Source organism: Antedon mediterranea, chromosome 7, assembly GCF_964355755.1.
Source record: "Antedon mediterranea chromosome 7, ecAntMedi1.1, whole genome shotgun sequence".
In the NCBI taxonomy this organism is placed as follows: domain Eukaryota; kingdom Metazoa; phylum Echinodermata; class Crinoidea; order Comatulida; family Antedonidae; genus Antedon; species Antedon mediterranea.
Window position 1 is genome coordinate 13,770,899 of NC_092676.1, and position 27,939 is coordinate 13,798,837.

Below are 27,939 nucleotides of genomic sequence, written 5' to 3' on the forward strand. Positions count from 1 at the left end.
GCATATAAGATCCACTTGATTATTTCCACTCCATTCTGCTTAGCTTCTTTTCTCTGTTCTCTGTTTGTACATTCATTTGGAATATTATAACAAAATCCAATACCCCATCCATCAGGAAATTCCTTATCGATTTCGAATGCAGGAATTTTGAGGACAAAATCAAAATACGAATTAAAAAGGCAAGGGGATTCCTGACCACCTTGTCTGCATCCGACTCTCACTTCAAAAAAAGATTTCATCCCGTTGATGCATGCTTTTGTTCCATCATACATAGCTTTTAGAAGTGAAACGATATGTGTAGCTTTTGTCCTGAGAAGTAGAACTTTAAAGAGTAGGTGTCTTAGTATGTGATCATATGCAGCAGTGAGATCAATATAGGTAGCAATGATTTTACCTTGATGTTTCTCGATAACAGCTCTAGATAGCATCAGTAGTTGATCTATTGCTGCGGAATCCAAACTGACTCTTACTTAAATGACTTTCATACGCCCCTTTCAATCTCCATGTGATAATCTTGGATAGAATTCTGCTGAGATTTGATCCTATAGATATCCCTCTTATTCTTGGCTTCACTGACATTCCCCTTTTTAAAAATACAAGTGATCTTGCTCATCAGCCAAGAGTTAGGGACCTTCAGTGTTGTCCAGATTACAATTATAAGCATATGAAGGAATGCAAACAGACGTTGACTTGTATTGTACTTCAGTACTTCGGACTTGATGTTATCTGTCCCTCCACTTTTACAACTCAACTTTAGTGCACTGGGTTGTTTTTCTTTCGTTATGTTGTGACATTTGCCTATTCAACATTGTTTTGTCTAGACTAGCAAAGGAAGTAGCCTGTGCCCAGTGCCTACTGGCAGATCACCTCCAGAGCCTAGCTCACATGACTATGAGGTATTCAAGACAAAAACTCCTTGATCTTTGCTGGTTAGATTTTAAGCCACCAAAAGATTTTTTTAGTGTGGCTAATAAACTTGGTGTAGCCCAAACAAAAGCAAAAGGGTGTCACGGTGGCCGTAACAAACTAAGAAAAATTAGAACATTGATAATGATACGTCAATCTACGAAGTCACAGCATACCTTGAAATTTCATCGTGTTTGTTATTCTAATCTGATTAAAATATGCACTCGTACTCCATGCCAGCGGCGGGGACCAGACCTAAACATGCATAGCCTTAAAGTTGATTTTCCAAACATTTTTCTGTGTAATGCAAGGTCTATTGTGTACCGTATTGATGAACTCCAGTCACTGCTTAATGTTAACTCGTCTGATATTGCTGTTCTTACTGAAAGCAAATAAGAAACGACTCGATTGCTGTTGAGAATTACCAAATATATACTTACCACCGAGCCCATAAACGTGGAGGAGGTGTTGCGGTATACGTTAAGGATGCATTTTATTCCATTATTATCGACACATGTTCCAAATACCAATAGCGAATACGAGTGCGTTTAGGTTCACATTCGCCCTAGAAGATTACCCCAAGATATATCTAGTATTGTTGTTTGTGGAGTGTATGTTCCACCTGATGGTCCTAAGGATGAGATTATGAACTACCTTACAGAATCTGTCGATAAGTTAAAACAGAAATACAGTACCCTAATGACTTTAACCGATCTAAAATTAATACCATCTGCAAGACACACGCTCTCAAACAAGTTGTAAATAAACCAACCAGACCCTAATGCTGGTTATATTATACTAGGAGACTTTAACCGATCTAAAATTAATACCATCTGCAAGACAAACGCTCTCAAACAAGTTGTAAATAAACCAACCAGGAATGATGCCATTTTGGACTTAATATGTAATAACCAACTAAAGTAAATACTATAACCATCCTGTGATACAATAATGTGCCCAACAAGATTATTAAAATGTTTGCATGTGAATTGAGTTTCCCATTAACAAACATTGTAAATGCTTCCTTTAGGTAATCTTGTGTACCTCGGCAGTGGAAAGATGCCATAGTGTGTCCTATTCCAAAAGAGTACCCGATTAAACATAATTATTAAGACCAGTTTCTTTGAATTCACAATTTGCCAAAGTAGGTGAAGGAATTGTATACAACCTCTTGTTAAAAGATATTGGACCGAATATGGACACTAGCCAGTCCTTAATGAGAGATAGACTTTTATGCCCGTTTTAAATGTTTTTATATTTGTATCATGTAATTCAGCCTTTGGCTGCAATTTTGATATGCAATAAAATGAAAAACATGACATGTATTGTTTTTGATCGCGATCCTACGAGAGGTATTGTTTTGCCACATTGTTAATGTTATCAATGAATCAAGGGGAACAACGATTGAAAAATACAGAAGTTATAAAATAGGGGTGGTTGCGGCTCTCAAATTTTAGGTCAAACGTCATTTTCAAGGTTATAAGGTCAAATATGGTAAAATAGGGTTTTAAGCTGTTTTCAATAACTTATAAGCTATTATTAAAACAAATGTAACCATTATTGGATAATTATTGACATATTGCGGAAGATGGTCAAGTTCATAAATTGTTTAACTTTAAAGTTTAAAGGTAATTTTCAAGGTCAAATAGAGAACAAACCTGTTAATTATTGGTATTACTATTAATAATTGAAATAAATATAATTTTCATGAGGATAGGCTAGGGCTGATGGTTATGGTGTCAAAAAGACCAGAATTATACTGGAAAGATTTTAAACTTGAAAGTATTTGAATCACTCCTGGAAAGTATTCAGTGTTGGGAAGGATGAGTTCTAGAGTATCAAAATAACCAGAAATGGAGGCCTACTTGAATGTTTTAAATTACATTTAAAAACCGTCACAGGGGGATTGTGGGTTGTCTGTTTTAGACTTATCTGCTAAAGAGTACCATATATTTGGCAATTAAACTTTTCTATGTACTGTAGGTGCAAATTCTTAATCTTATTCAATTCCATTTATAAGGAGTGGATGCGTTACCAACGATTTCCAGTATGACCCATAACCAGTAAATAATGACATGCTGCAACCTGTAAAGGAACAGAAGCTGATTAGATTATTCTCAATAGGTTTTCAGCCACTTTGTTGTTCACTATACCCGACATAGTCTATACTTTAGTATGGTTGCTATTGGAGTTTAAAAGTGCATATAATTACACACTACTTTCATGTATAAGCGCAAAGCTTCCTTGTGATTGACATAGAAGAATACCATTTCTACTTGTTGGCCTTGCATCCTGAAAATCCACCCTCTGTTATCAGCTCATATCATTCTTGTACTGTTCTCTCTCTATTCATTATACTGTAATGTCTGAAAACTTTGCAAGATAACTTTTGTTCTCATCACACATGGAAGTACAGATTAGTACATTGGGACTATCCATTTCAATCGTGTCACTGCTTTTATCAACCCCTTTCCAATGTAATGCTCAAATACAACAACATGACAAAATATCTAGGTAACTTGCATAAATACTTGCATAGTCACCAAATGTTTGACAGCCATGTTTACTGAATCCTTTAACTCATGTTTTTAAGTTTTCTTCAGGAACATCTGTGGGTATTTCAACGCCATCCATCAAGATATGTGAAGTCAGATTTGGCTAAGATAATACAATTGGGCTATGATCATACTCTATAACATTCAACTCCAATGGTTGGTCAGCAGATTTTTGTCAGCTGTTTTTTGTAAATTTTGTTTTGATATACAGTTGCCTTATAGAAATCCGCAAAGGTTTAGAGCGAAGCTTTCTCAGTGGCTCATGAAGTTCTACTGTTGTTTTCTTTCAATAAGCTCTTCCTCATCATCTTTCAGTTCGAAACGATATTGTGTATTCTGTGTGATTCGTGATCAGTCAGATCATGTCATGCAGAACCTATCACTTAATTACAGTAATCGTTTCTTGTTATACCAATGATTAGGTGATCATTTAGAATAAAATGATCACCTATTGTTATTGTATAAAATCTTTATTATTGTTATTAGGTGATCATTTAGAATAAAATGATCAACTATTGTTATTGTATAAAATCTTTATTATTGTTATTCTTAATTAGGTGATCATTTAGAATAAAATGATCACCTATTGTTATTGTATGAAATCTTTATTCTTATTACCTGTAGGTGATCATTTAGAATAAAATGATCACCTATTGTTATTGTACAAAATCTTTATTAGGTGATCATTTAGAATAAAATGATCACCTATTGTTATTGTATGAAATCTTTATTCTTCTTCTTATTCTTATTAGGTGATCATTTAGAATAAAATGATCACCTTGTTATTGTATGAAATCTTTGTTATTTGGTTATCCGCAACGAAGTTGCAGGATAACCTCTTGTGATTGTACGAAATCATCATCATCAACATCATCTTTTTATTTTTCTTCTTTCTTTCTGTATGATTTTTGTGTAACGCTTTTCTCTAAAACTTGCAAACATAACATTTTGTTAACTATGTTAACATTTTGACATTTATGTAACGTCGTCAAGCGAAGCTTTTCATGATGTTCACAATTGCGCAACGTGACGTACGCGCGATTTAACGATTTTCTCGTATTTAACATATGTCGACAACCAAATAACATTTCAACTTGAAACTTTGCAAAAGTTTAATTTATATCATGCGCTAACTTTCTGTTGAAAAAAAATTGCGTGTTTTACATAAAGTTACGCGCGCACGCGCATTTAAAATTTCAAAATGCGCAAAATTAATTTATAATCAACTTTCTACGCGTTTCATGTCGTTTTAAGCATGTCAAAAATTCCCACGCGTGCGCACATTTTTACGTGTGCGGTGCGCACGTAGCATTGAAAACGTATTTTTTTCGCGTGATTTATGTTTTTCCAGCCTTTTCTAGTAATTTTACCAAATTTTAAACAATTTCGACTTAAAGATACGTCATACGAGCACGTCGAATTGGACAATTTGCGCGCGTTTTTTATGAAAAGGTTAAAAAATTCGTTTAAAATATGACTTTTTTTAAACAGTCGTAATTTCTAAACTAGACGGTCAAATTTTTGTGGATGACATATTCTAGAAGTAGATGAGTTGTAGATATCGGATCAGGTATTAATATGGCTAACCGGACATTGTGACGTCGTCGTATGGCCACGCGAATATAAAATTTAGGATTTTTGTATCTTTCGTCATAGCTCATCACATTGAATAGAGCGCATCTCCACTTATCCGTTTTCCATTTTCTCCCCAATTTTGATATTGTCTAGGTCAATCAACTATCTTTCGCATGAGTTAAAAATATTTTAATTTTTTTGACGTCATCATGCCTAAAAATTTAAATCACGTGTGGCATCAATTTCATCTTTACAGTAAATTTTAATCTGTTATAGCTCGTAAGAATAAAATGTGATAATCACGATTAAAACTTTTTCTGGAAGCTATTGGATTGTAGATACGAAATTATGTAAAAATGTTGCCAATTGGATGTTGTGACGTCATCATATGGCCAGTTAAATAAAAAAGGTCGTATTTTCATCTTTTGCGTCATAATTCATTACATTTAAAAGAGCGCGCATCAATATTTCACGTATTCAAATTTCTTCTACACGCTAATACGTTGTTGCTGAGATAATTTCCTTTCGGAATTGCTACCTTTCCGTTTCATTTTAAAACCGTCAACATGTTAAAAATTGCAATAAATAGCGGGTCCCGTAATTTCACCTATTCTACACTGTATGTGATATGGATACAGATTATACTGTGTATACTATATATGAATTTATATATAGATAAAATTCAGCAATAACAACATATCATATTCTTCAGTTCAGGTCATAATGCCAACGTGAACACTTCCTTTTGTCCTCAACCTATCCCCTTAATGTTAATGTTGCACCACTTGCGCGGCGGATAACCAAACTCGTCAAAGTGACGAGTTACATGTCTAGTATTTATTACTTTCTGTACAGATTTTGTGTAACAGATATCTCAACAAGTTTAATGTCAATGATTACCAAAATTTCACAATGTCTTTCAAATACTTTAACTTAGTTCTAATAAGCTTTTCAGCGTGATCACTCAACCGTGACGTAATTTATACGCCATTTTGTGAAATCACATTATAGATCATATCTCCATAATTAATTATCACATATTAACGTAATTCACTAAACGTAAACTTCAGGTCAAGTGTAAAAATATTAGCAAATAAAAACGCACGCACACGTAGGGTCATGCGCGTGAAATCGCGCTTTAAAAATTTAAAAACCTCAAAATTAAGTTTTGATCAATTTAGAGCATGAATTAGGCCATTTGCGTGTTTCAAAAATTTTTTTGCGCGCGCGATACTTAAAAAGCGTAAAAAATACGATTTTTTTTAACAAATCGCATTCTACTCACCATCTTTAGTACATTCAACAAATTTGAGTCAGTTCCGATATAAAATAACGCTATACGAGCAGGTTCAAAATGACAAAATGCGCAAATTAATTGCATCAAAGTGTTGAAAATGGTGAAAAATAAGGCATTTTAAAAATGAAAATAATTCTTCAGAATGCACGATGACTCCCAATTTTTTTAACTTTTTCTGGAAGCCGTTGAGTTGTAGATATGAATTCATGTACACATTTTACGTACAAAATGTTTTTACGTCATCAAATGGCCACTTGAATTTAAAATTAGGTTATTTTTCTCTTTTGTCATTCTTTTTCACATTGAATAGAACGCATCTGTTATTTTGTGCCCGGTTTTCGCTCAATTTTCAGTATGTGATTGCTCAATTAATTGACTTTCTTATGACTTGCCACTACTTTTATTTTGATGACGTCATCACGCGTAAAAACTTGATTAATATAGGTCGTGTAATTTCACCTTCACCGTAAATTTGAATATCTTACAGCTCTTCAGAATTAAAGGTTACCTTGATGATTATAATTTATTATGAAAGCTGATGAAATTTAGATATGAATTCATACAAAAAAAAAGCCTATTGGATGTTGTGACGTTAACATATGGCCAGTTGAAGTTAAAAAGTAGTATTTTCATCTTTTTCGTAAAAGTTATACAAATTTCAAAGAGCGCGTACAGCGCTTCTACGTGCCAAATTTTCTTCCAATTCTTATATTTATTTGCTCAATTCATTATCTTTCGAAATTGTCATCTTTGAGTTTATTTTGATAATTCCATCATACCAAAAAATTGGAACATGATGTGTGTCCCGTAATTTCACCTATGCTACACTGTATATAGATATACAGTATATACTGTACATAATGTATATGGCATATAATAGGCACAACACAGCACTATAAGCGTATAATAGGATGGCATACATCAACATTTTTCGATTGTATGTTAACGTACGTGCATGTTTAAAAAAATATTAATGTCAATAAAATTATAAAAACGATCACCTATAATTCGTCAAAATGACGAATTAAATTCTAGTTATTTATTTCTCTCTGTACAAATTTGTGTAACAAATATCTCAAAAAGTTTAATGTCAATGATTACCAAAATTTCACATTGTCTTTCAAGTACTTTAACTTAGCCATAATAAGCTTTTCAGCGTGATCACTCATTCGTGACGTCACGTATACGCCATTTTGTGAAATCACATTATCAATCATATCTCCATAATTCATTATCACATATTAATGAAAATCACTACACGTAAACTTGAGGTCAAGGTAAAAAATATTAGCAAATAAAAACTTGGGCGTTTCAAGGTCATGCGCGTGAAATCGCGCGTTGAAATTTTTAAAAGCTCAAAATTTAGTTTTTATCAATTTAGAGCATGAAATAGGCCATTTGCGTGTTTAAAAAAATTACTGCGTAAAAACACATTTTTGCGCACGCGATTTTTAAAAAGGGTAAAAAATAAAATTTGATGTATACATCATATTCTACTCACAATCCTTAGTACATTCTCCGACTTTGAGTCCATTCCGACTTAAAATAACGCTATACGAGCACGTTAAAAATGACAAAATGCGCACATTAATTGTACAAAAGTGCTAAAAATGGTAAAAAATAAGGCCTTTTTAAAATGAATAGAACTCTTCAGAATGGCAGGTGACCCCCAATTTTTTTAACTTATTATGGAAGCCAATAAGTTGTAGATATAAATATATATACATATTAGACGTACAAAATGGTATGACGTCATCAAATGGCCACTTGAATTTAAAAATTAGTAATTTTTATCTTTTTGTGTGGGTTATCACATTCAATAGAGCGCATCTCCGTTATTTGAGCCCGATTTTCGCACACATTTTAGTATGTGCTTGCTCAATTAATTATCTTTCTCGTGAGTTGTCAACATTTTTATTTTTTTTATTTTTTTTTTTTAAATTTATTTATTCTGGTTTATTAAAAACAAAGACATGGCAGTACAAAACTGAATTGCGTCCAGTAACATAAACATAAAAAGTATATCAAAAACGAGCAAGATTTACACAAACATCCAATATAAAAATATATATATATATATACAAAATGCATTAAAAAAAAATTAAGAATATACAATTACAAATTTACAAAGATATATATCAAAAACGAGCAAAATTACACAACCATCTAATATAAAAATATATATATACACATAAATTCATAAAAAAAAAAAATAAAGAATATACAATTACAAATTTAAAAACTGCGAGTAAAATTATTAATTATCCGTAGGCCTATCAAAATTAAGAATTTCATATATATATATTATTGCACTATAAGGTCATTGTTAATCAGGAATGGGAGTGTGGATTTCTTAAATCTTTCTGTTCTACATTTAATTTGGGATATTTTGTTTGCGTTTCTGAGAGATCTACCTGTCGCTTCAGCACGGGTATTGGGGATAATATTACTAAATTTTTCATGGACACTCCTCCCAAACTTCAGAACAAGCTGGAGACGACGGTCACAGAGCCTATCAAGAGAAAATTTCTTTAGGGCTGCAGTGTACGAATAGTACCTCCTCCCTAGTAAAATTCTTAAAAACCTCTTCTGGACCGATTCCAGGTCAAAGCTTAATTCGGAAGTCAGGGAGGAGTGCCAGGTTGGACAAGCATATTCAATTATGGGGCGTATGAAAGATTTATAAATCTTAATTAACTGATTTTCTGGTGCACCAAACCTTTTAAGTACCGACACAATATGCATGGCTTTATTGGCCTTGCTAACGATCTCACCAATGTTTGTATCCCACTTAAGGTTATCTTGGATAGTTACACCTAAAAGCTTCAATTGTTTAACAGTCTCAACTTGGACTCCATTATTAGTCAGTAAATCATAGTAACCAGGAGTTTTGCAAAAGTTAATCTCCACTGATTTACACTTATTAGGGTTAAGGGACATGTTATTTATTTTACACCATTCCTCTAAATTACTAAAGTACGATTGAATAGAGTCCTGACAGTTATTTTTTGAGATATCAGCGAAGGTTAGATCGTCGACAAATTTCCACCTTGTAATGCAATCTGATGCCGAGTCATTGACCATTACTTGAAAAAGGCTTGGGCCAGATTTCGTTCCTTGTGGAACACCGCAAAATATAGATGTCCAACTGGAAATAGCGCTACCATAGAGCACTCTTTGTTCTCTACAAGTTAGGAAGCTACAGAACCACGGGATGATAGATTTCCTGACACCAATTGATATCATCTTACTGATTAGTACCTGGTGACTAATACGGTCGAAAGCTTTGCTGAAATCTACAGCAAGAATTCGTGCTTTGTGACCAGGTTTTTCCAGAAAGAAGGTAGTGTAAGAGTCCAATAAGGTAATGACTCGTGCTGATACCTTTGACATTACCAAACTGCTGTTTATCTATAATGGTAGATAGGTCTTCATTTAACCATTTAGTTAGAAAATGTTCAAAGATTCGGATAAACAGTGGCGTAAGCGAGATCGGTCTAATCTGTTCTATACTGACTGTACCTTTTTTCTTTGGTATCGGTATAACGGTAGCTTGTTTCCAAGCTTTGGGTACAATACCTTCTTTCAAAGAAGAATTAAATATATGCGTTCTGCTATTTCGGGTGAAAATTCTTTGATGATAACTGGTGGAATTTCTCCAGGTGGAACTGATTTATTAATCTGCACTTTTAATAGTTGTTGTTTAACTTCAAAGCATAAAATTTGTGGCGGTGGACTCTCAGCTGGGAGGTATGTAGGTAATTCGTCAAGTTTGAGAGGATCCAGTTCACGACAAATTTTTGCGAGGTGTTCATTAATTTGTTTAGAGGCAACGGAATCTGGGATCGGTATTGGGATTATCAAATGTAATTCTTGGTTTGTCTTTACGTTTACCACAAATCTGCTTCACTTTGTCGTACCATTTTCGGGGATTGCTCACCTCAAGCATTTTTACTTTATAACGATAGTACTTCTCCTTAGCTTTCTTTATTTCCCATATTACCTTATTTCTAAGTGTTTTGTAACGTTCATGTTTTTTCTTCCTGATGACGTCATCACGCGTAAAAACTTGAATAACCTAGGTCGTGTAATTTCAGCTACACCATACATTTGAATATCTTAAAAATGACATGTTTCACAAGAAGTTACGCGCGCACGTGCATTTAAAATTAAGAAATGCACAAAATTAATTTCTAATCAACTTTCTACGCTGATCATGACATTTTGAGCATGTCAAAAATTCCCACGCGCGCAAAAAAAATTACGCGTGAAGTGCGCACGGAGCATGAAAATCATGTGTTTTTCTCTTAAATTATGATTTTACAGCCTTTCCAAGTCATTTTAAAAAACATTGACATCATTTCAAATTAAAATGACGTCATACGAACACGTTGATTTAGACCATCTGCGTGCGTTTTAGATGCGAAAGTTACAAAATATTGTCAAAATTATGCCTATTTTTAATCTATTATAGCTCCTCAGGATCATCCACGACCCCCAATTTTTTTAATTTAATATGTAAGCAGATATGTTGTAGATATGAATTCATGCAGAATCTTTACCACTCGGATGTTATGACGTCATCGTATGGCCACACGAATGTAAAATATAGGATTTTTGTCTCTTTCGTTATTGCCCATCACATTCAACAGAGCGCATCTCACTTTTACGTCCCCAAAATTCTTCAAATTTGTTTTAATGTAATTATTTAGATAATTATCTTCTAAAATTGTTATCTTTATATATCCATTTGATGATGTCATCGTGTTAATAATTGGATTTAAAAGATGGGTCTCGTAATTTTGTCTATGCTACACTGTAAACATATACAGTTTATTCTGTAAAATACTGTAATATGGTGTATGCTACATAATAGGTACAATTCAGCACTATAAACATATTTATTTCATTTCATAGGATGGCATAATAATTGTCGAGGTCCATATAGTTAAGTATGTGCATGGATGCGTTTGCGCGGATAACCCGAACTCGTCAAAGTGACGAGTTCAAATCTAGTTTTTTAGTTATCCGCTTAGTAGCGGATAACTCCTTGTAATCGTCCTGTTTCATCATATTTTTTTTTTTTTTCTTTTCTGTATTATGCTTCTTTCCTTCTGTCATTTTTGTGCGTCGCGTTTCTCTAAAACGTGTAAACAGAACATATCGTAACTTTGTCAACATATCGACATTTACGTGAACTTGTGCACCTCCTATTTTTGAATGACGTCAGATTGGCGCAACGTGACTTACGCGCGATTTTATGAATTTCAATGATTGTATCATAGACTAAAAACCAAACATAATTTTGTTTTGACACTTTGTGAAAATTTAAGTCATATCAAGCGCAAACTTTCTATGGATTAAAAATAGCATGTTTCACAAAAAGTTACGCGCGTTAATTTTAGAAAGCGAAAAATCAACTTCTAATCAACTTTCTATGCGTTTCATGTCATTTTGAGCATGTCAAAAATTCCCACGCGCGCGAAAATTTTTACGCACACGGTGCACACGTAGCGTTAAAAACATATTTTTTTCGCGTGATTTATGTTTTTTTAGCCTTTTCTAGTAATGTTACCAAATTTTAAACAATTTCGACTTAAAATTACGTCATACGAACACGTCGAATTAGATAATTTGCACGCGTTTTTGGTGAAAAAGTTCAAAAATTCGTCAAAATTATGCCTATTTTTAAACATTCATAGATTCTAAACTACATGGAGAACTTTTTTTTAATTAGATATTCTGGAAGTTGATGAGTTGTAGATATCGTATCATACATTAATATGGCTAACCGGACATTGTGACGTCATCGTATGGCCACGCGAATATAAAATATAGGATTTTTGTCTCTTTCGTCATAGCTCATCACATTTAATAGAGCGCATCTCCACTTATTCGTTGTCCATTTTCACCCCGATTTTAATATATTCTAGGTCAATCAACTATCTTTTGCATGAATTAAAATTTTTTTAATTTTTTTAACGTCATCATGCCTAAAAATTTAAATTACGTTGGTCATTAATTTCATCTTTACAGTAAATTTTAATCTGTTATACCTCGTAAGAATAAAATGTGATAATCACGATTAAAACGTTTTCAGGAAGCTATTGCATTGTAGATACAAAATCATGTGTAAATTGTGCCAATCGAATGTTGTGACGTCATCATATGGCCAGTTAAATAAAAAAGTCGTATTTTCATCTTTTGCATTATATTTCATTACATTTAAAAGAGCGCGCATCAATATTTCACGTATTCAAATTTCTTCTACACGTTAATATGTTGTTGCTGAGATAATTTCATTCAGAAATTTCTACTTTTGCATTTTATTTTGAAACCGTCAAGATGTTAAAAATTACAATAAAATACGGGTCCCGTAATTTCACCTATTTTACACTGTTTGTGATATGTATACAGATTGTACTGTGTATACTATATGACACAAAATAACAGAATTCAGAAATAACAACATATCATATTCTTCAGTTCAGGTCATAATGCCTTAATATTTTTTTGTGTGCAATATTCTAACGTATGACGTGCACGTGGCGTTTGTCGAGCGGATAACTAACTCGTCAAAGTGACGAGTTTCATGTCTAGTCTTTTTAGTCGCGTGGAAGCGACTCTATAGTTCACTATGTCGGTCGGTCGGTCTGTCTGTCTGTCTGTCTGTCTGTCGGTCCGGTATCACTATGCGTTTTATCGCTTTAAGACATTATCTTGATATCAGTTTAATCTAGCTAGGTCAATTTTTCACAGTATATTCCTTATGGCCAGGAATCAATGTGGTTATGTATTCACGGTGCGCAATAAAAAATTACGCGGTCTACGCACGATTTAACGAAATCACGTTTGTAATCATATCTTCACAACCATGAATCACAATTAAATAAAATGTGGTACTCATAAATTTCAGGGCATAAATCATCATATGGCAATACAATTACGTGCGTAGCGCATGTAACGCATGCGTACGCGCGCTTAACATTTTCAAAATTTATTTTCGAAGAAATAAGAGTACATTTCAGGCAATTTTAAGCGTTTACAAAATTGCCATGAGTGCGCATATTTTTGCGCGCGCACTGCGCGTTAAATGTTATTGCGCACTCTTTTTGCCCGATTTCTGTTTTCTTGACTTACTTTTCAACTCGAAATTACGTTATACGAGCACGTCGAAAGTGACAGGCTACGCACGTGTAAATTTAAAAAAAATAAATGTTTTTAAACATTTCAACATTTTTAAACATGTTCAGTAATTTCGGTCAGTATAGTTCACTATGTCGGTCGGTCGGTCTCTCTGTCTGTCTGTCTGTCGGTCTGTCTGTCGGTCCGGTATCACTATGCATTGTAGCACGCGACTTAATGGCTGTTGGCCTTGTTATTGTTTCTGTACACTATTTTGTGTAACAATTATCTCAAAAAGTTTAATGTCAATGATCACCAAAATTTCAGAATATCTTTCAAATAATATAACTTAATTCTAATAAGCTTTCCAGCGTGATCACTCATCCGTGACGTCATTTATACGCCATTTTGCAAAATCACATTATCATTATATTAATATCTCCATAATTCATTATCACATATTAATGAAATTCACTACACGTAAACTTCAGGTCAAGGGTAAAAATATTAGCAAATAAAAACGCACGCGCACGTAGGGTCATTCGCGTGAAATCGCGCGTTAAAAATTTAAAACGCTCAAAATTAAGTTTTGATCAATTTAGAGCATGAATTAGGCCATTTGCGTGTTTCGAAAAATTACTGCGCAAAAAAAAAATTTGCGCGCGCGATACTTAAAAAGCGTAAAAAATATGAATTTTTTTTACAAATCTCATTCTACTCACCATCCTTAGTACATTCACCAAATTTGAGTCAGTTCCGACTTAAAATAACGCTATACGAGCAGGTTAAAAATGACAAAATGCGCAAATTAATTGCATCAAAGTGATGAAAATGGTGAAAAATAAGGCCTTTTTAAAATGAATATAACTCTTCAGAATGGCAGGTGACCCCCAATTTTTTTAACTTATTCGGGAAGCCATTGGGTTGTAGATACATATTCATGTACACATTAGACGTACAAAATGGTATGACGTCATCAAATGGCCACTTCAATTTAAAAATTAGTAATTTTTATCTTTTTGTGGGGGTTTTCACATTCAATAGAGCGCATCTCCGTTATTTGAGCCCAATTTTCGCAGAAATTTTAGTATGTGCTTGGCTCAAATAATTATCTTTCTCATGAGTTGTCAACATTTTTATTTTGATGACGTCATCACGCGGAAAGACTTGAATAACCTAGGTCGTGTAATTTCAGCTACACCATACATTTGAATATCTTATAGCTCTTCAGAATTAAAGGTGACCTTGAAGATTATAACTTATTATGAAAGCTGATGAAATGTAGATTTGAATTCATATAAAAATTAAGCCTATCGGATGTTGTGATGTTATCATATGGCCAGTTGAAGTTAAAACGTTGTTTTTAAATTTCTTTAGTCGAAGTTATACAAATTTCAAAGAGCGCGCATTGCGCTTCTACGTGTCAAATTCTCTTCCAATCCTTTTATTTATTTGCTCAATTCATTATCTTTCGAAATTGTCATCTTCGAGTTTATTTTGATAATTCAATCATACCAAAAAATTTGATCATGATGTGGGTCCGTAATTTCACCTATGCTACACTGTATATAGATATACAGTATATACTGTACATATTGTATATGACACATAATAGGTACAACTCAGCACTATAAGTGTATATGCATCATGTCATAGGATGGCGTACATCAGCTTTTTACGATCGTATGTTAACGTACGTGCATGTTTAAAAACACCTTGGTTAACCTTTGACCACATAAACTGATCTTAAAACCCAAAACTGAAGATGGCATCCACCCTACTGTTTTTGTCACCCCACAAAGGATACATTAAACGTCACGGTTGAGAAGGTGTTTTCACACAGATCGCGAGGAAGTTTTATGATTATACATACAGAGTAGCCAAACAAGCACGTTGCATTATGAGATATGTTTTGATCGAAAACTTTGACTGGAAGTCAAAGTTATATTTTGAACAAAAAAACGTCTGTATTTCAGTTAAATGATTTTTTTTTCGACTAATTTTTGGTGAAAGTTAATAACTATTATGATACGTCAAAATGACCTACTTTTTTTTTTTAATATTTTGTTAACATTTTTTTGGAATTATTCAAAGGGACAATACATCTTTAAATATTTATCGTATTTATGATGTTTATATTAGTATTTAATTGTTTTAAATATTTTCCTAATGTAATTTAGTATTTAAATGTTGACAATTTCCCGATGCAATATAGTATTTAAAGATGTTTAATTTAACTCATAATGTTTAAGATGTGTAACTTATCTCACCGTAAAATGTTTCAAAAATTCCTGATGTACCCTATAGTATTTAAGATGTATATTATTAATATAATTTATCATATTTAAAATGTTTAAATTTACGGTAACTTAGTATTTAGAATGTATTATATTAAGATATTTTCCTAATGTAATGTAGTAATAATGTTTAATTTAACTCATAATATTCATGGTATTTAAAAATAATTATTAATACTTCATTGGCAGCGCGCCATAAATTAATACGATCGTTCGACCTTCGGCGTACGTCACTACGTGTGTGGGTCCGCTGGGCCGGTTGTATAGCTTGCTAGCTAGGCCTAGTCTAGGTGGCCTAGCGATCGCTGACTTAGGTTCGTGCGTGTGATTGTTTCGTTTTTGCGTATGAAAAAAACATTTCAAAACACCAAGGTATCTTAGGTAATAGAAACCATTGATTAAAGTATGATTTTTCATAGTTTTATTATTGTCGGCAATGTGGGATTCGGCAAACTGGAGTCGGCAACTGGGAGTCAGCAAACTGGGAGTCGGCAAACTGGTCAGATACCAGCAAATCAAAGCCTCTCATAGTATCATGATAAAAAAAACAATACTTCATAGGTTCGTGATAAAAAATCAATGCCGAGTAGGCTATGAAGGGTTACACGTGGGAACGAAGCAGTAATTAATAACTGTACTGTATGTCATTGTCAAGCAATTCTATGCTCTGTGTACAGCAGAACCACGATGTTTAGCAGTTATCAGATTGGTATTGGGTTAGGATTTATCCTGTAAATTTTAGTGTTAGGTTTTTATATTTCAGTTAATTTTGCTAGTTCTTTAATATAATAACATAACATAGGCGATTAGCTAGGGATGCCTATTGTTGTAGGTTGGCATGGAACTAGGCCTAGGTTAGCAAGAAGCTAGGCCTTGGTGAAATTTCTATTTTTTTAATTGCAGACTGCCGACCTTGGCGAATTTAAGTTTGGCTTTTTTTCTGAAATTCGTGGGCTGGTCAAGTGTAACCAATGATTTTCTATCAGCGAATTTTTTTCACAGAACATGCGAAGGAGGTGAAAATCAGAAGTAAAAAGTGATGAAAATAGGGTGCATAGGCCAGCATATATTTCATAAAACAAAAAATTTATTAAAAAAAGACTACAATCTTTAGAAATAATTGCTAGGAATACTGTAAACATAAACAATAAAGCCTGTTTTCCTGGCTATCGTTAACAATAATCAGCGATCTTCTACGTAAACATTGAAATGGTAACGATTTACAGGAAAAGGTACTCGCTATCGTTATCATTTCAACTTGATCGTTTTCAAACGATCGTCGTTGAACTGTTAACGATCAACGACGATAGCGTCGAATAACGTCGACAGGAAAACAGGCTTAAAGAACCCCCAAAACAAATATATTGACTTTAGTGGCCGGATATACCTCGACCCTTTCTAACTGGGAGTCAAGTCGGTATATACTGGTTATATTCCTGGCACGATAACCCTGTTAATAGATACAGTATATGCCGATAATGATGCAGACACAATGCCGGTATCTATACCTGAATCAGCTGGCACGCCTGTGAGAAAAGGGCTACACTTACTTAAATTTGTGAGGATATGTGTACTCTTCTTCTCGTCGTTTGAGTATTTCTTCACGTACACCTGCTGGCTTCACAATGGGTTTAACCTTAGCATATCCAGTATCACTTTCTAGACCATCTAAACTTCTGCTTCTAATGTAATCAAATTTAATGTTATCTATCTTCCTTTTTCTATCTAACTTCAATTGCTAATTTCAAGGCATTTTTCAGTAATTACCGAAACAGTCATAACAAAATATTTAAATGTGCGTTATGTTTGTTTGGGCTTTCTTTCACAATAAACAACATATCGCATGCATCACACGTATTACCTGAATTTGCTTATGACGAATTTAATGACTGGTTAGATTATATTTACATATTAAATAGAATAAGTCACTTTTTTATAGAATGTTTCTTTTCAAAACTGAACTCTGAAAAGAGAATCCCGTATTATAAACAATCAAATATCAGATAATTAACTTACAAGAATTTTGCTTTCAAAAGATTACTCTCTGTGATACTTGGAAATGAAGTATTAGTTTTATGTACATTTAAATCTGCAAAATTATCTTCAAATCCAAGTGAAGACTGATTTGTAGATTTTGAAGACATACTTTCAGATGTGAGATAAAATGAACCTAAAAATAAATTGATATAACAATGTCTATGAGAATATAGTTTCCAATTGTTCATGGCATTATTTTAGTATAAATTTAACAAGAATAAGTGTCAAATTGAATTATTTCAACACATGCTATTGAAATTAAATTACAAATACAAACATGCAGGTAATGATAAAAACTAAAAAATAAAAAGAATGCAAAAGTAAACTAAATATTATTACATTAATGTAATGTATAATTCAAATATTCTACAATAATTACACAAAATGCAAAACAAGGTGCTGAGACCAAAGTTAAACATGTGTTTAATATTTTTTTTAATTAAAACCCTTAATCAAAATTGGCTGTTAAAAATGCAAGCACGTCCCTGATGTCAAGTTGCTTTCTATACCTGTGTTACATCGAGTTTGGTGATCATCATTGCCAAGGTAGTTATCATTGACATAACTAGTAAAACTAGATTCAATCATATGGAGATCATCTACGTAACTAGGTATAGGTGCTGGAGGATGCATTATCCTAGGCCAAGCCAAGTGTCGATTGAAAGCAGTGGTTGAATGTAATGTTCGTTGGCAAGAGTCATTTGTAGGGGGAACTTTGAGCTTACAAGGCCAAGCTAGTATTAATAGTGATAAGCAAAAATATTTTAATTTATAAACAAATATGATTATCTTTTGATCATTTTATTTTTATATAACATTCTTTATCGAGTAGCAACCTGATATTTAGTAGCGCAGAATGACCGGATGGTTTCCTGGGGTGTCATAAGTAAGAATACTCATAAGGCGCCTTCGGTAAATTATTTCAAACGACAAGAACGCGTTCAGGCACGTTTGCTATTGTATTACGACAAAGGTCGTAAAGACGCGTTTGGCAGACCATTTGGGGGAACCCCGTTTGGACGCGTTTATTCACGTTTGGCATGTTGCTCCGCCCCATTGAACGTTTGACTGAGCAGCATTATTGTTTGTCATTTTGTACGATTCCTTCATTGAGGATAATTTCCAGATAATGGTATATTGTTCTTTACACGCCCGCCGTTTGTCAAGACGTACGTTACATAAAAATTACACCTAGGCTAGGACACCAACAAAATATATGCAAGATAAATATATATTCCCGGTCAACTACCCCTCCCCCGGTCAACTACCCCTCCCCCGGTCAACTACCCCTCCCCCGGTCAACTATTCCCCGGTCAACTATTCCCCGGTCAACTATTCCCCGGTCAACTATTCCCCGGTCAACTATTCCCCGGTCAACTATTCCCCGGTCAACCACCCCCCGGTCAACCAGGGGGGGGGGTGGTTGACCAGGTTATTGAAGCATTGTCTTGACGCAAAAATTATTATTATTATTAGCGAACCCAATCTTTACAGTAAATACAGGGAGTACTATATAATACGTTCGACTATCCTATGATCATGTGTGACAATCTTCAGTTTATACCAGGCTATGTTCAATCTTTTACTTTTGTTTACAATAATGAATAGTAATTCGTAAAAGTAACGAATTAAAATATAGTTATTAATTCCTATTATACACTGTTGCAGAGTCATGTTGTTGAATGGTCTGGGTGGTAGTTGTCCGTCCGGGGGGTAGTTGTTGGATAGTTGTCTGGGTGGTAGTTGTCCAGGGGTTAGTTGTCCTACGGAGGTAGTTGTCCTAAAAGATTATTTGCCCTCGGAGTATTGTCCAGGAAGTAGTTGTCCTACGGGAGTATTGTGTCAGAGGTAGTTGTCCGCGGGGTAATTACCCGGGGGGGGGGAGGTAATTGTCCGGGGGAGATTGTTCCTAGGGGGTAATTGTCCGGGGGCTGGTTGTCCAGGGGGTAGTTGTCCAGGGGGTAGTTGTCCTAAGGGGGTAGTTGTCCTAAGGGGGTTGTTGTCCTAAGGGGGTTGTTGTCCTAAAGGGGTAGTTGTCCTAAGGGGGTAGTGGTCCAGGTGGTGGTTGTCCAGGGGGTAGTTTTCCGGGGGGTAAATGTCCAGGGGGTGAATATCCAGATACGGTGTGCTCATCATGGAGGAGAAAATCCGTGGTGTACATGTGTGATTGCATGGACATTATGATTTTCCATCAACATTGTTTGTTGTTATATAGAATCTCATTCACCAAAAGGAATTTTAGGCTACGATTGTTTTAACGCACCATAATAAATAAAAAATGGTGTTTAGTACAGAGGCTAGGCCCAAGTCTGGGATTCAGTAAAGTAGTTAATTCGATGGCTTTTAGCTAGCTAGGAATAACCTAAATCGACCACAATCAATATGCCGGCCGGCCTAGTAAAAAGTAACTAGGCCTAGCCCTAGCTGGGCCTAAAACTAAATATGGTACATTCATTGTGAAAATAAGCTAGCTATTGCATTATTTTAATAACCTACTCAGGCTAGTATATCAACTCCCTGGCTGGTATAGTATAATAAATATATATAGTATAGTATAAGCTTAATACGGTCGAATGGAAAAACAGTATGTGAATAAGGTGCTTATCATCGTTGCAGGGTTAGGGGGTGCAAACAAAACATTCAACAGCCCGATAAATGAGTGAAAAACAACGGGCTAAAATCGTAACTCTGTAAATACTCATCAATTTTATCCATTCAAAAACTAAATTAATGTGCCTCTTGCTAAAAAAAAATGTTTTTAACGATGCAATCGTGTTCTGATAATATTTATGTAAAATTAATTATGTATAGCCAGAATTGCTTATCTAAGAGATTATCATAGCGTTTCCCATGGTTCAAACACCGTACTGTTCAAATAGATTTCTTTCAGATTACCGACGATTTTTTAACTTTTATCTGAAATATAAATTGATATATCTAGTATTTAGTAACGGTAAATAGCGCAATATTAATACTGTCATAATAATATGAAGATACGATTTAGTGATGCTTATAAACGATTGATTCGTGTAAACGTGATTTGGCGCCAAGTAGCTAGCGAGATAGAAGGTAATGCAAAGCGACGATTTGCTGTCACTCGCTCGCGATCAACTGGGCCTAGCTAAATTGCGGTTATTTTTACAATTTGTGAACTGCCGATCGGTTATATAATCATTGCGCTACAAATACAGCATTGTACATTTTATTTCACTTTAAAATCTACGAAAACCGTTTGTTTATGCTTCACCATATTATTAATAGTAGACGTTGTTTTAGCTTCACCGTATAATTACCGTGATGTTTGCCGCGAAAGGGGGTTCCCCGATTAGTTTGCAAGAGTCCGAGATAATAGAAAACGCAACTCTGTGACAAAAACGTGTTTGAACGTCGATGTTTTGTTTGAACTGGCAAGACAAAGGGAAGCCGTTTGCGTGACACAAACGCGCTACAACGCTCCGGCTCCGTTTGGAAAGGCGTGTCGAGAACGTGGTCCTACTCATGAATATTCAATTAGATGCACTAATTAGAACGGTTGATTGTCAAACACGTTTCAACGACGGTCAAAATCGAAACGCGTTCTTGTTGTTTGAAATAATTTACCGAAGGCGCCTAAGTAAGAGGGCAGTATTTTGACTATTTTATTTGATCAAATTGCCAGTGGTTGTGTTCAACTGAATCTGGTGTAATCAGCAAATGTATTCAGATACAATAACATTTTATTTTTATATTGGCAGTGAAAAGGGGGTAAAGTTTGATACTTACTATTGCCTTGACTTTCTTGAAAATTACTGCCATTCTTGTTAACATAGCTTTTGAATGAACTGCCTTGGTTTCCCATCAAATCTAGTTCTGTAAGATATGTACAACAAAACAGAATTACATTTTGAATCCTTTTTGAAACAGTGGCACATAATATTTGGAGAAAAAGATGTCATGTTTTGAGTTTTGTATTATTGTATGACTTGTCAATTGTATGGTATGTTTCAATAAAGAAAGGCATTGTCAAATTAATGACAAAATAAACACAAGGCAGTCTCCTAGTACCACATGGAATGATTGTTACCTCAAATTAAACATGCTAATTTTATGACGTTTTAAAAACAGCCCTGTGACGTATTGTAGTGCTGAGAAATATTGATTCCTTGCACATGTAGTGGTATTGTATGGATTGTGCGAAAGTGATTAAACAAAACTTTACCTGGAAGTTGAAGTTTGATGGGGATTCTATATAGTTACAAAAGTGATCAGATGAGATGTCAGCAAGCATGCGCAACCTATGCCTTAAACATTTACTGACCATGTTGCATTGGAATAATAATAAAGGTGGCCATAAGATATGTTTTGTTGTGAAATTATAAACTTACCAGCATAAGCACTGGAGTTAATATCAAAATCAATAAGGCTTGCAGTTCGCGGCTCTTTAATTGCATGTTTTCTTCGTAATTGTAAATCTTGACTTGGTGCAGATGGATCAACAGGTACATTAATATAATGGTCCATTATAGCATGGGGATTTACGTAACTTGTTGGTCTTGTATTAGGTTGTGCAGGAGATGAAAATACATTTGTTTGAATGAATGGGTTATTTCTTTGTTGTTGAGTTGACTGGGGTGGGAAATTAATAGCTGGTGGATGACCTTGACTTTCTGGTCTTTGAGATTGGGAATTGGTTGTGGTATACAGCATCGGTGAACGTCCTGTTTGATTTGAATATTTGGAAAGCCATTGGAATTGTGGTGAAATGCCTTTGGTTATCTTGGAAATGGAATCTAAAAACATAAAAGTATATTAAGTAACTGTAGCCATAAATAAATAGAATTTAATTTGTCCCTTTGTCGAATTATAGGTGATAATTGTTATAATTTTATTGACATTTAATTTAAAAAAATATGTAAACAGTTGAAAAAAAATGTTAAACAATTCTTAATAATTTGAATGCATTTTATTAATATTGAATATTATTTGTATTTTATACCCGATTAAACAATTAAAATGTAAATACTCACTGAATGTTGAATCCTTCATTTGTGCAACAAAACTCGATGTATTCTGGTTGTAGACAACTTCAAAATTCAATTGTAGATTATTTGTAATTATTTGCATTGGTATATAAGAGCCAATTTCCTTATTTTCTGAAATGTATTAAATATTTAAAATATTAAAAACATTTGAAGAAAACCAAATACAGTTATAAGTTGTCAAAAATTAACCACTGACTTATTTTCAGTTATGGATAATCATCACTCTAGCTTTACGATCAACCTTCATGAGCTAGGTTCCTGAACTTAACCACCCACTGTAACTACTGACAAACAAGTTTTCTACATCTCATTCTCATGCAAAAGTTAATGTAAGCTTTCTTCACCCAACTGACTTGGGGTGGGGTTTGAAAACGAGCTATTTCATTTCTTAAAAATAAAAAGTAACCAAATAGTAAATTGTAAAAAAAAATCGATTACTCCTTATTTAATAATATTTATAACTGGGAGTCTTTGTGAAAGGATTCTGCATTCACAACAGTAAACAAAATTATTAACAAAACCAATATTAATAATTTGACCATAGCTGGTGATAAGCAGGTACAAAATAATTATTTGTATTCTATAATCTATAAAAAGCAACATTTTTTTTATACATGTCCTGTAGACGAATATAATTATATTAAGACTTACCAACATGATAGCTGTATTTAAAGTGTCCTTTAATGGGAATGATGTTACAAATAGTCAGATCTAATCCACTATTGATGTTTCCATTGTGAGTAAAGACGAAGAAGCTGTATTCAATTCGATATAATATTGATATTATTATACATTTCCTAGCAATTCAAGCATGCATGCAGGATAATCAGCGTACAATTTCTTAAATAACAATTATCAAACTAGAATTTAATTTGTCACTTTGACGAATTATAGGTGATCATTTTTATCATTTTACTGAAATTAATTTTTTTCAAAACATACACGTATGTTAACAATAACATACGATCGGAAAATGTTGATGTATGCCATCCTATTATACGCAAGTTATAGTGCCGAGTTGTGCCATATAAAATATGTACAGTATATACTGTATATACAGTGTAGCATAGGTGAAATTATGGGACACACATCATGTTCTAATTTTTTGGCATGATGACGTTATCAAACTAAACTTTAAGATGACAATTTCAAAAGATAATTAATTGATTTAGATATTCCTAATCTTCCTGAATATCCCATTGATTGCTTATCTATAAACTTGAGTTTAATCAGGAGGTTAAAAGCACATTAATGAAATTGATTCTCATAAGGCCTCAGGTAATGATGGTCTGAGTAATATTGTTTTGTCTTTAGCTGCCAAACCTCTTTCTTTCCCTTGTAAAATTTTATTTCAGTACTAGACTCGGGTACCCCGAGTAAAAATGTTGATTTTGTTATGAATGTATTTTGATGGAATCGTGAAGGATTTGTGTTGAAGATTGAGTTCGATGGGATATCCAGTTCAATTCCCTTATCTTGAGTAATGCCAACAAGACCACCAACCCATTTCAACTGTTTTCCTTCTGTTCTAGAGCCTGATCCGGGAAAAAAGCACTATTTAAATACAGATTTTTTTCTTTACATTCAAATTAATTGCATTCTTTTATTCTCTGTTATTGGGTCATCTACATCAAGCCAACCTGGTTCATTTGTATTAGATGGCAATGTATCAGACGAGCATATAAATGAAAACCAGTCATGGGCAAAAACAAATCTGCAAGATACCTTCATAATAATATGTGTTATAATTACCATCAAATCTCACTCTGGCATTTACTACTTTTAGCCAAATCAGAAATCTTCAATTAATATGTTTATAGGTTCAAAGTGACAATTGAAAACAACATTTGAAAATATGTTAGTTTAGAAATGAACTAAATGCATGACATAATTATCCTAGTGAACTCCCGGCTAGTCATGATGTGGAGGTTGTTCGAATCCCACATTACTTAAGTATTAATTATGTATTCTAAAGTACAAATTACGTCAGAGCAGGGCAAAAACATCTAACCAATATTTATTATTGTAATGTAAATAGCTATTCTCTATGTCAATGGTCAATAACTTTACTTCCGGTCATTTTCTAACAAAACATTGCATTACAATAAATATAATGTATGGTTTGAGCAATTTGAGACCAAGGAGAAAGAAAAAGAAAAATAGCATTTCCGGTTACATTTAGTCAAAATGGTCTATTACAACGAATATATATATATATTCCGAGTATTTTGATAACCAAAACATAAATGACCATGACCTACGCTACAATAAAGTAGTGACGTACAGTATATTACTATAAACACAAATAATTGTTCTATTTTATTGAAGGTATTAATACTACATACAGTATTGTTTTTAAACACATTTTATCATTAATATTATATGATAATTCAAAAACAAATCATTGTACCACGCTTGTAAAATATTCATACGCCAAGACCTCGTGTGTCGTCTCTGGCTGGCTCGATTTTCTCCACAGCCTGGAAATCGTGATTTTTCAACGAATTCTAACTTCGCGTAGAATTAATCAATTTTTACGATTTGAAATTGCAGATATATCACTTTTTATTCATGGTTAAACAAATGGTATTATTATTTTATAGAAAAACACATTTTCAAACATTCAGTCACTTCATTTGACCATGATGGAGGAATTTGATCTGAAACATTTCCCCAGTGATTTATTGACACTGCGTAAGGTCGCGCGGCCTATGCTTTTGATGTGTAATGTGATTAGATCGATTAGACTCTGGCAAAACCTGGTTATAGAACCCGTCAAAAGCATCCTTTGACTGGTAGAATGGTAAGAGGGAAAGTTTCGGCATGCAATAGACAAAAAGGTTATGGAGATATGACCAGAGACAACTGAATGAAAATCCTTGTAAGCTATTCTCTATGTCAAAGGTCAATAACTTTGTTTATTTATCGCCAAACGCGATTACACAGTCAATATGATGGTACTCGAGAATTTACTGGATTTTATGTTTAATGACAGGGACACGATAATCACGCAAAAAATACTCAGTCAATATCATCGTACTCGAGGAAATATACGATTTACGATCCTCGCAGCAGTAGTCATGTGATGCAGTTTCAACCAATCACGTTCACGTATTTACATACTTTATATATACCGTATATTTTGGTGTATAAGTCGCACTTTTGACACGCAAATTTGACCTCAAAATTGAGGGTGCGTCTTATACACCGAACATAAATGCCTCACCACACAGATTGTACATATCGTCACCTCGTTGGCTAGGCCTGAGTAGGCTAGGCCTAGCTACAGTGTACTAACGTAACGGCAACCTGCTTCCGCCTAGTTTTCAAGGCATTTTAGCGTGATGTTATACTAAATATGATGAAAAGATTTGTTCATTATGGAGCTGTTTTAGGCGCTCCGATAAAATTTCATTTGTAAACGTTTACGATTGGAATAGGCCTAGGCTAGTATTTATTTATAGTTATACGCACGACCGCCGTACCCCCAGCGCAAGCCCTTCTTGGCGGCCACATGGTGTACGGTATTCGACTAGTATATTCTCCAGTTGATTTAGCATGGACCTAGCGTACACACTTCTCGGATACATAGATACTAATCGAATACGATTGTCCGTGAAAACGTGCGCCCTCTCGAAATGATCGAGCGAGGCTAGCCCACACACGTGCGTGTTACACACACGGTCATGCACTCGATGTTGCGGGTGCAAAACTCATGAATAACAAGTTAGAAAGAACTTGTTGAGGTTGGCCGCGGCCAAGCCTAGGTAAGAAAAAACCTAAATAAAGGACGCCGTTGTAGATATAACAAAATATATTATTACAATAATATTGATTACAATTTAAAAAGACATTGTTTTGATAAAATATAAAGTGCGTCTTATACATCGATGATATAAAAAATACAAATATTTTACTCTCAGTTAGGGGGTGCGTCTTATACACAGGTGCGACTTATACACCGAAATATACGGTATGTAATATAATTCTATGGTCAATACATTTTTAGATGTCAAACTTACGCATCCTCATCCTTTGGTACACATTTAACTACAGCTAGTAGTGTATGCTTTCTCTCCCATGTTGACTCTTGAACAAGTATTGCATCTAATGAGTACTCACAAGTTAAGGTATTAATTACCAGGGAAAATTTTCATTTAAAAATTTTGTTTAGCAATATTGCTAATCAAACTGATTTTTAAGTCGAGAAACATAGTTTTGTATTGTATTTTTTGCTACACAATTTTCAAAATGTGTAGCAATAAGGTTGTTTTGTATAGCTTTTTGCTACGCTACACTGGCAAAAATGTTCCCTGATTACTACTGATATCAGGATATAAGATTGCAATATATAATATCTAATATATTTACAACACAATTATAAACCATATTAACATGTTGGCATGCAGAAAGCATAATAAAAAATATAAAAAAATCAATTAGGTTACAAATTGAAGTGACATCGGTATTCAATTCAGTCTACTCTACAGCAATAGAACCAATTTACAGTAATTATATTAAAATTAATTAATTGAGAATCATGAAAAGTATGAAAATGTAATAGGCAAGATGACATTGTAAAAAAGTAATTTAATATTGTTGTTATGGTTCAGATATTACAGTAAAGGGTATGCTAGCTCTGCTTACTTGCACCTTGAGGAAATTTAAACCTAAGCAAGAGTGCGCCCTATCAGTGTGAGAGTATAAAGTAAGTAATTTATGGATTCTCTCACTCACGCTAATATTCATTTCAAAATGCAAGGATAAAAAATGCCACCTCCTTTAGGAACTATTTAGAAGACATCTGATTAAAGGGGCATTTTCCTGTGAAACAAATGAGGACATATCTTTACACTATGGTTAACCTCTATTCAGGAGACATCCTAAACTTTTGTTGGGTTCTTTAATAGGACCAAAGCTATATACCCTAGAAAAAACCAACATTTCACCTGGTGCAAATACTAAATTTGTTTGTCACTGAAAAGGATATTGCTTTACAGATGGAACCTTCGTTTGGATCTAACAACTGTTGCACTGCTTCATTGAAATCCATCTTTTTCCTAAAAGTAAAATATGTAAATTCAATAAATCCATCTGTATACAGTAAATACTCAAGGGTGGGGATT

General features: G+C 33.9%; 1 protein-coding gene across 1 annotated transcript in view; it reads right to left on the reverse strand.

Moving 5' to 3' along the window:
• The window catches only part of LOC140055709 (inositol polyphosphate 5-phosphatase OCRL-like), a 70,003-nt gene extending 43,082 nt beyond the window's left edge, over positions 1 to 26,921 (reverse strand). The window contains exons 1-7 of the mRNA XM_072101083.1: positions 26,836 to 26,921; positions 23,465 to 23,568; positions 22,799 to 22,924; positions 22,157 to 22,561; positions 21,555 to 21,641; positions 17,772 to 17,925; positions 17,306 to 17,437 (exon numbers count right to left, since the gene is read on the reverse strand). Of these exons, the coding sequence (XP_071957184.1) occupies positions 17,306 to 17,437; positions 17,772 to 17,925; positions 21,555 to 21,641; positions 22,157 to 22,561; positions 22,799 to 22,895 (875 nt within the window). The 5' untranslated portion in view covers positions 22,896 to 22,924; positions 23,465 to 23,568; positions 26,836 to 26,921. The remainder of the gene's footprint in view (positions 1 to 17,305; positions 17,438 to 17,771; positions 17,926 to 21,554; positions 21,642 to 22,156; positions 22,562 to 22,798; positions 22,925 to 23,464; positions 23,569 to 26,835) is intronic.
• Between the last annotated feature and the right edge of the window lie 1,018 nt (positions 26,922 to 27,939).